At 54.0% G+C, this 9,778-nt stretch overlaps 1 protein-coding gene and 1 pseudogene across 1 annotated transcript; both read right to left on the bottom strand.

Moving 5' to 3' along the window:
* Positions 1 to 2,447: 2,447 nt before the first annotated feature.
* LOC103086994 (ganglioside GM2 activator pseudogene) lies at positions 2,448 to 3,036 on the bottom strand (annotated as a pseudogene).
* A 667-nt stretch (positions 3,037 to 3,703) lies between these two features.
* Positions 3,704 to 4,685, bottom strand: LOC103068335 (olfactory receptor 6B1-like). Its single transcript, XM_082930931.1, is given in 5 exon segments — positions 3,704 to 4,215; positions 4,218 to 4,310; positions 4,313 to 4,342; positions 4,345 to 4,643; positions 4,645 to 4,685. Coding segments are annotated over 5 exon segments (975 nt in total).
* Positions 4,686 to 9,778: the final 5,093 nt, after the last annotated feature.

Raw genomic sequence — 9,778 nt, 5'->3', positions numbered from 1 at the left:
GGGGGGGGGGGGAAAGGCTCAAGAAGTTTGAGGAATTAGAAGAAAACCTAAGAAACAAACAAAAAATACTCCAACTCACAGGCTCAGAAAAGCTGGGGGGGATACTATTTATATAAGAACAGGATGCTGTGACAAAGGTCGAGGCTAAGAAAGAACCTCTGAGAAACAGCCAGGAGAATTGAATTATAAAGTTAAGGAAATTTCTCTGGATGAGCAGCAAGCAGCAAATATGAGAGAAAGGGCACAGTTTTGGGCTCTGAGTCTGACAGATAGTTGTTCGGAGGAGAGAGAAGACACAAGGGCACCACGTAGGAAGAGCCATGGGCTGAGGCTTAATTAACCCTTTTCGAGACCCTAAACCTTTTATCTTAAAATATATAAGGGAAGCACAGAAAAAATTTAGACTATTTTATGTTTAAATATCAACATGAAAAATCTAAATAAAATATTAGCCACTGAGCCCAAGAGTACATCAGAAGCAGGTCGCACCACTCAGGTCCAGGTGGTTTCAACATTGTCAAGTATGCGGACGTACTTTACTCACTGCCGCACCAAGGGGGAAGAATGCTCACGATTTTCTCAGAAGGAGACAAAGCGTTTCGTTTCTTTTTTTGTTTGTTTTTTGGGGCGTTTTTTGCATGGGAAAATGTATTACCATCATGCCGTCACCATCAAAACTTACGATATTGGTCCTTTCTTCTAACCTTTGCGTTAAGGCCACAAGAGAGACGTTGGCTACTTTGACGACCTACAAGACGACTCCAGGAACGTCACCAACGGCACGACCTTTGCGACCAAATCCAGCAACCAGAACTTCATCATTTTCCTCAGTAAAGTTCAAACAACCATCACTGGGTGCAAAGGCTGTGAGCTTTTGGCCATTCTTCATGAACTGAACCCTGACACACTTCCCTATGGCAGAAGTTGGCTGTTTGGCTTCAACCCCTACTTTTTGAGCACAGTTCCCTTTGCATGAGAAGCGCCTCCATAAGGGCTGGCCCTCTGGGCTGTGCTTTCTTGTACTGTTTATTAGGCCACTTCTGGTCTTGTCAGTGGCTACAGAGCTTCCTGGCAGGATGAAGACATGCCATGGGCCTGAGCAAAAGAGAGCCATTTCTTAATTTGTAAATGTTATTTTTTTAATTGAAATACATATGACATGTAACATGTTGTAAATGTAAGGTGTCCAACATGTTGATTTGGTGCATTTACATATTGTTACATGATCGCCATTGTCAAGCGTTTGATTTCCATCAACACTCATTGGGGGGAAAAATGCCAAGAAAACTAGTCGTTGAAATGAATTTTTTAACTCGATTAAGGCTGTATTTCAAAAAAACCCTCAGCAGACATCATACTTGATGGAGAGCCTTTAAATGTGTTCCCTTAAAAAATATGAACAAGAAAAGCTTCCTACTCTCACCACTTCTGTCGATCAGAGTAAAGTCCGGCCTGAGACCAGGAGACAGCCGTGCACTGGAGAAGCCACAGGCTCTGCAGTTCGAGTGCTTACCACAGCTGGGGAGCCAACAACTAGGCAGAGCTGACGAAGCCTGCATTCTCCTGTGGTGCTCACTGGCTAGAGCTAGACAGCAGCTGTCCCTACGGACCGGATGTGCCCTTTCCAACTCACCCCAGTCCCCTCATCCCTGATTATACCCCCAGCTTGAGACTGGGCAGCGGCTGCCTCGGATCGGTTATGTTATACGAAGGAAAGAATGGCAGATGTGCCCGGAAACAGCGTGATTTCCGCGTGGTCCACTGATGTCTTGCGCTTTGCCCTGCAGGCACCTGAGTTCGCAGACTGTCTTAAAAACACGTAGAACATTCTCAGATATCTCTCCCATCACATGCCCTGTCTTTCCAGGATACACTGTGCCCCACTGTTATCTGGGCAAGTCTAGAAAAGAATACTAAATCATAGAAGTTAATGGAGGAACAGACTAAGATCGACTCCTTCAGACCCTTCATTGTAAGAGGGGGTGAGAGTAAAATGGAAACTGTTAGTACTCTCACTCCACTTTTAGGTCGGTGACACACACACAAAATCAATGAGAAAAATCATAAAGGTACTTCAGGAGACCAAGACTGCGTCAGCCTGACGGGGGGTCACAAAATGCGTTAGCCCCCTTCCTTGACTGTTTAGAAAATGAGTTGAGTTCTTAGAGAGAAAGCCACGGGTGTGAGGAGGAAAATGCCGTGGCCAGCCCAGTAGACGCCCTGGGCTGTCAGAAACCACCAGGCTCATCCTCGCTTCGGCTCGGGCTGCTGGCCCACGCCTAAAAATTTTGTAGGTGGCATAAAATGACTTTCAGCGGGGGAGTGTCATCATTGTAGAAAGGGGCTCGAGAAAGGACAGAGAGTAGAATCGGGCCTCGGCCAATGTAAGACAGAGGAAGAGGAGGCCTTCCTCACACCCCCTTCATTCTGCTGTGACAAGTGCCACCTTATTTGCCCTTTAGGCAGGCGGAGACTTTGGCACAGCCCAGACGCTTCCCGTTGCTGCTTAGGATGATCTCCGAATGGCAGTTCCCGCTGCTGAGCCAGCTGGGCGACTGCAGGTCAGGCAGGAAGGAGTCAGGCTTGGGCAGTGAGTAGGTGCCTTCTTTGACGGGACAGTGACTGGGAGGCCCACAGGTGTGCAGGGGTTCTGGGCAGGGATTCTCAAGGGGAGTTAACACTTCAAGCACATTACAGAAGTTCTCGTAGGTGCAGCTACCAAGTTGCTCCACCCGTGGGACTTTGACCCAAAAGCCAGCCACTTCCTTCTCCAGAGCTAATACCACCTTCAGAGGATCTTTGAGGTCCACAGTGGTCCTGACCGCAGCACTGATGGTCACGTTCCTGGGAATGACAATGGGGTCAGGTTCCACAGTCAGGTTGTTGACCACCGCAGGGTGCTTCCCCTCATCGCAGTTACCCCAGGAAACACTACCGAGCCTGGAGAGCCTTCGAGAGGATGCGTGCAGGAGCTGCTGGGCCGGCGAGAAGCAAGCCCAGGGAGACGAGGAATGGGGCCTGCATCAAGGGGTTCATCACAGAGGGTGGGTCCTCACCGGGTTAACTACAAGTTTTGTGGAGGTGACGACGCCTTTAAATGCCTGCCGTATTGGTTATGCAAAGCTGTGCGTCCCAACATACGTGCACTTTTGAAACCAAAAGGAGAGGAGCAATGAGGCAGATGCAGGCTTAAGGGACAACGGCTGATAAGTTTCCAAAACTGAAGAGAGAAAGGAAGTCTCGAATTCTAGAAGCGTGACAAACTCCAAGCATGATAACACACACACACACACACACACACACACACACACACACACACACACACACACACACACAGCATACCCTGGACACCAAACACAACAAGATCTTGAAAGCTTCCAGGAGTGGGGGAAAGCCAGAGATTGACCAGGTTACAGGTGGTCGGGGGAGTGACGGTGGAGGGGGACCTTCCTGGGAGCTCGGAGTGAGCTCGTCCTGGGCTGAGGAGCTGTCCCCTGATCGGGTGCTGAAGCTCCCTGTGAGAGGCAGCTGGAGCCTTCGGAGTTTCGGCAGCTCCCACTGTGCTCCCGTCTCAGGGTGAGGGGGGAAGAGAGGAGCTTGCTGGCTGCGCTAGTGGGAGAGAGCCGTGGCCTGCCTGGTGTGGGCTGGTGGCTGTGAGCAGATGACGGGGTCGGATTTGAAGTTCCTCCCCCTGCAGCTGGTGCTAGCAGGGGCCAGAGGCCTGGTGGAGTTTGGCCAGGGCCTCGCTGATGTCGTGGTTCTGCAGGCAGTAGATGTTGGGGTTGAGCCGTAGGGTCACAACCAAGTAGACCATGGACACCAGCTTGTTGAAGCCGAAGGAGCTGACGGCGTGAGGCCAGGCGTACATGAAGATGGCGGTGGTGTGGAAGATGGCCGCCCGCGCCAGGTGGGAAGCACAGGTGGAGAAGGCCTTGTGGCAGCCGGACCCTCCTGGAATGCTCAGCGCCGGGGCAACGATGTGGGCATAGGAGACCACGGTCACTGGCAGGAAGGTCGCGAGCACAGCCAGGGCTGCCACGCAGTCCAGCACTTCGATGGTGATGGTGCCGGAGCAGCAGAGCTGCAGCAGGGGTGAGATGTCACAGAAGAAGTGGCTGAGGACGTTGGGGCCGCAGAGCCTGAGGCAGGAGGTGAGAGCCATGGACACAAAGGAGACCAGGAAGCCACCCAGCCAGGCGCTGAGGGCTAGACTCAGCAGAGCCTCGAGTCCATGATGGCCGGCTAGTGCAGCAGGTGACAGATGGCCAGGAACCGGTCACAGGCCACGGTGGCCAGGAGGAAGCACTCGGGGAGCCAAGGGAGAGGAAGAGGAACAGCTGGTGAGGCAGCCCGAGGAGGAGATGGTCCTCGCCAAGGCCAGGAGGCCAGCCCGCAGCTCGGGGACGGAGGCCGAGGTGTAGAGCGTCTCCAGCAGCAGCTCGGGGACGGAGGCCGAGGTGTAGAGCGTCTCCAGCAGCAGCAGGTTGGCCCGGACGTAGTGCGCGGGTGGGTGAAGCAGACGCTGTGACTCTGATGTCACCACGACGGCCGGGTTCTCCAGGACGGTCACTATGTACATCGTGAAGAATGACCCGAGCAGCGGCCCCTGAAGGTGGCACAGCCCAGGGAAGCCCAGCAGGATGACGTGTCACCAAGTTCTCAGTGGAGTTGGTGGAGTTCCTCATAGCCCTCCCTGGCAGGGGGGTCACTTCTGAGTACCCTGGACAGCGGAGAGATGCAGGTGTGATGTGTGCTGGGCAGGGGGCCGGGTCGTGAGAGCTGCATGGCGGCACTGTAACCCTTCTCAAAGCTGCTGCAGCACTGACCCCCTCTCAGCCCAGCACGCACCTCACCCCGAGCTAACACCGGGCAAGGGGGCCTCGGTGCCTGCACACCAGTGCGCGCAGATACACCTCTTACCTCCCCACTCGTGTGGATGCTCTCAGGTGCGTACTGTTCCCTGTCCCAGCACCAGGTACATGGACAGGCGTGGGAGTGTGTGTGCCCGTGTGCACACACACACACACACACACACACACAGGTGCACTCCTGCACACACACCCAGGTACATGCACACACACTCACACACAGGTGTATGTGTGCACATAGCAGGAGAGAAGACCCATTCTGCCTGCCTGGTGTGCCGTCTTAGGCTGTGTGTCTGGGCACTTCCCTGGCCTCCTCCACCTGGGCCCCCAGGGACTGCTGCTCTGTGCTGCTCTCTGGCCAGGGCCCCTCATGCCTCAGGAAGGACACCACTTCCATCAGATGGCCAGCCTGCTCTCCAGGGGTGAGCAAAACCTGGGCCAGGGGTTTGCAGGGCTGGGGGTGGGGTGGGGAGGGGGTGTGTGTGGGGGAGCGTCCATCCCCACTTTTGGTGTCCCCACATGACTCTCCTTGAATGGACCTGAGGTCTTTATCCTGTGTTTTCTGAGCATCAAAGTGGCCTTTGGGGGATGGTGGAATCGGTCCACTCAGAGCCTTTCAAGGGCCGCGCAGTTTGGGACTTTCGTGCCAGGACGCCCAGGAGTTGGGTGTCTGACAGATGGGCGAGCGGCAGGGAGGTGTGGGGAGCTGGGGTGGAGCCGGGCAGTGCTCGCCGCTGGTGGGTGAGGAGCTCCTGGGGCCTCAGCTCCTCTTCAGCCCCTACCCTGCTCTGCAAGGTCGGGGTCTGTCCAGCAGGACCCGGGGCGCGCTGGAGGGGGAGGGGGATTCCCGCCAGCAAGTGTACTTCGTGGGCGACCCTCAGCCGGTTCCTCCTACATTGACCTTCCCTGCGCAGGGGCTGAGCTGGTGGCTGCTCCTGGCTCACCTCGAATGGGCTCGGAGACCCCCACTGATAGCGCCCGGTGCCCAGCCCCGTGGGGAGGGGCTGCAGGAGGGCTCAGAGCTGGTGGGGGGTGCAGAGGGTACTGAGGACTGTGGCCCAGTCCCTGGCGGTGTGAAACCCATTGGTGATGCGGCAGAAGAGGCTGGGCCTGAAAAGGGGCTGCAGAACCGGGGGTTGGTGGGCCAGCTTGGACACGGGGCATCAGGGCTGGGGGCTCCAGGAGCCTGTGCCCTGCTGTCTATGCTGTGCAACTTGGTGGCAGGTGTTGGGGCACCCGGAAGGTGCTGCCCTCGTAGCACCCCCAGGCCCTTTGCCTCAAGACCAAGGTCACTGCCAACCCACCCTACCCCTCCCCTCGCAGAAGGTCTCCAGGGAGGGTCTAGGGGAAGTGCCACATCTCATTGGGTCCTGCTGCCTCAGGGCCCAGGTGGCTTTTATGGGGCTCATTAGAGGCTTTGACCCCCAGCCGTGTCTTCTGGAGGACGCTAATTGCAAATTCTCACCGCAGCGGGACTCAGAGCAATTTGCAGGGTCCATGGAGGGACCGTGAAGGGGGAATATGATGTAAGGGGTGGCCCAGACCACAGAGGATTTTCCTGGCAGGGCCCTGGGTTGCCAAGAGGAGGGCAGATCACGGGAGAACTGATTCTTTAAGGTATCACACCACACTCTCTGTCACACAGAAACACTCAACACATCTGACCCCGAGACTCAAGTACAGACGTGGAAACACAGTCATGACACACGGACACTATCTGCACAGTCAGGGACGGGCTGGACGAGACACAGTTATTGACAGACAGTCTTACAAACACACAGGCAGGTCCGCGCTGTAAATTACTTAAGATGCATAAGCCGAAGCACGTGCAACACACAAACGTACTAATCCGGGTACATCCGCCCACGCTAGATCCATGTCAGTTACATCCGCCCCATGCTAGATCCATGTCAGTTACACCCGCCCACGCTAGATCCACGTCAGTTACACCCGCCCGCTAGATCCATGTCAGTTACATCCGCCCCACGCTAGATCCATGTCAGTTACACGCGCCCGCTAGATCCATGTCAGTTACATCCGCCCCACGCTAGATCCATGTCAGTTACATCCGCCCGCTAGATCCATGTCAGTTACACCCGCCCACGCTAGATCCATGTCAGTTACATCCGCCCACTAGATCCATGTCAGTTACATCCGCCCACGCTAGATCCATGTCAGTTACACCCGCCCACGCTAGATCCATGTCAGTTACATCCGCCCACTAGATCCATGTCAGTTACATCTGCCCACTAGATCCGTGTCAGTTATATCCGCCCACGCTAGATCCATGTCAGTTACATCCGCCCCACGCTAGATCCATGTCAGTTACATCCGCCCGCTAGATCCATGTCAGTTACACCCGCCCACGCTAGATCCATGTCAGTTACATCCGCCCACTAGATCCATGTCAGTTACATCCGCCCACTAGATCCATGTCAGTTACATCTGCCCACTAGATCCGTGTCAGTTATATCCGCCCACGCTAGATCCATGTCAGTTACATCCGCCCACTAGATCCATGTCAGTTACATCCGCCCACGCTAGAGCCATGTCAGTTACATCCGCCCACGCTAGATCCATGTCAGCTACTCTAGTGATCGATATTCTTAATGACTAATAACCTAAAAGACACATTTTAAAAGTTACATATGGTTTCAGCACCCTTTGGGTTTAAAACTTATATCATGTGGTTCCCCCTTTTTTGCATACTTCAGGGGATGTTCATGGACTCTCCATTTCCATGGAGGAAGCGGTGGTCCAGTGGCTAAGACTCTGCACTCCCAATGCAGGGGACCTGGGTTCGATTCCTGGTCAGGGAACTATATCCCACATGCCGCAACTAAGTTTGCGTGCTGCAACTAAACGATACCACATGCAACAACTAAGAGTTGGCACAGCCAAATAAATAAATATTAAAAAAATAAAGTTCATATATCTGGGAATATGTTCAATAGGCACAACAATATTTCTGGCATCTTTTTAATAGCCACTTTCCAGTTTTATCTACTCTTGAGCATTTCCAGGACGTGGGCACAGCTATTACATATAACCATCACCCTCTCCTGTGGCCCCAATCCCACTCCATCTGGCTTTGCCCTCCTGCTGCACACCCAGCAGTTACTCCTTTAAGTGGAAGACTGTGGATCTGACAGTGAGAACAGGAGGGCATGATGGGAATGACAGATACGTGGTTTTCTTGAGCCACTTTATCAAGATGTCACCAATGGAAAGAAATGCTGTGTTGCAGAAGCTTTCAAAGGGCAGGTGGTGGCATCATTATTTTTGACCCAGGAATCCTTGTCTCACGTGGCTTCACAGGGAGACACATACAGAGCATCACGTTTGCAATCAGACAAATTGGAAGCGGCCCAAACACCCGCCGATGGGATCCTGGTGGAGGGGTGCTCCCCTGGGTGGGGATGCGGACAGAGGCAAGTCGGTGGGCAGGGCTGGAAGCATGGCCTAGGATGGTGTGAGCACCTCGGAGTTAAAACAAAACACAGCCATGGAAAATGTTGAGCAAGTTTCTCACCAAAGGGTAACTTCTGGGTGGCTGTACAGTGGGACTTTCCCCCTTTATATACTTCTGTGTGGTTCAAATTCCCTAAAAAGAGCATATAGTTATGTATTTGAAAAATGAAACTAATGATCATGAAGTAATATGGAATCGCAAAATACCAGTTATGACACAGAAATACTTTTTGCATGACTGCTTAAAAATGAAGCCTATTTTCATCACAACTGCCTGTCATAATTAAAACACAGCCCTATTTTGTCTCCAACTATTCTTTAAATGCATTCAGACAGGAAACTTATTTCCAAGTTGTCAACTTTCCTGACGACTCTCAGATAATGTGAGTCCTCCTGTCACTTTGAGCCACAGAACAGACTGTCCTGGGAATCAGGATGTCTGGACAGCACACTCACGCAGGGCGTGGGGCAGGTGGACTTTCTGCCCATGTTCTGTCTGTGGTCAGCAGAAAATGCACCCCCTCCCCAGACAATGTCCACATCATAATCCCCGGAACCTGTAAAAGTGCTACAGCACCTGGACCAGAGGGATTGAGGCTGCTAGAGCAGGGAGAGTCTCTGGATGATCCGAATTGGTCCAGTGTCATCACAGGGTCCTTAAAGGTGGAAGAGGAGGCCGGAGGGTCAGTCAGAGGACATTTAACTACAGAGGAGTGTCAGTGAGGTGCTGCATGGCTGGCTTTGGAAAAGGAGGGGCCCCGAGCCATGGGATGCAGTGGCCTTTAGGGAAGAGGCAAGGAAGGGGTTCTACCCCAGAGCCTTCCAAAGGGCACCAGACCTTCACAGCCCTGAAACTTAGCCCAGGGAGACCTGTACAGCACTTCTGAGTATAGAATGCAAGATAACAAATTTGTGTTGCTGTAGACACCACTAGGGTGGCAGCAGTTTCTTCCGCAGCCACAGGAAACTCGTACATGATCCAATTTCCTTTTCCTCAACTCAGGGCACCAGAGGGAAGTGGGGCGTGTGGGGCGGGGTGGGGGCCCTGGGAGCCAGCTTTGTGCTCGCTTTGGGGCCTGGCAGTGGGGTGTGACCCTCCGGCCCTTTCCAGGTCTTTCCGGGCTCCCCTGTGGACCCCTCCTGCAGACCCCTCCTGCATCTGCAGGACGTCATCGGGTGGTTCTGGCGCCCCGGGGGCTGCATCTAGCTCAGAGGAGCTGCCCCCTCCCTTCCCTGGTGAACGCGGGGTGGTAGAGCCTCGGGCGGCTGCCCCTCCCTCGCCCACCTCAAGGCTGCTCCAGGATTCTCCCTGCCCCCAACTCCAGGGCTCCCACCAAAGCCACTCTTGTATTGGCAGACGCCTCCCCCCTCACAAAGGAGTGTCTGCACACTCTCCCACTGGCCACTCTTTCTTAACTCCCCCCCCCCCCCCCCTTTTT

The sequence above is a fragment of the Lipotes vexillifer genome, unplaced genomic scaffold (assembly GCF_000442215.2).
Source record: "Lipotes vexillifer unplaced genomic scaffold, Lipotes_vexillifer_v1.1 scaffold1117, whole genome shotgun sequence".
Classification (NCBI taxonomy): domain Eukaryota; kingdom Metazoa; phylum Chordata; class Mammalia; order Artiodactyla; family Lipotidae; genus Lipotes; species Lipotes vexillifer.
Note: the sequence above shows the minus strand (reverse complement) of the source record. Positions and strands in the feature narration are given on the sequence as shown.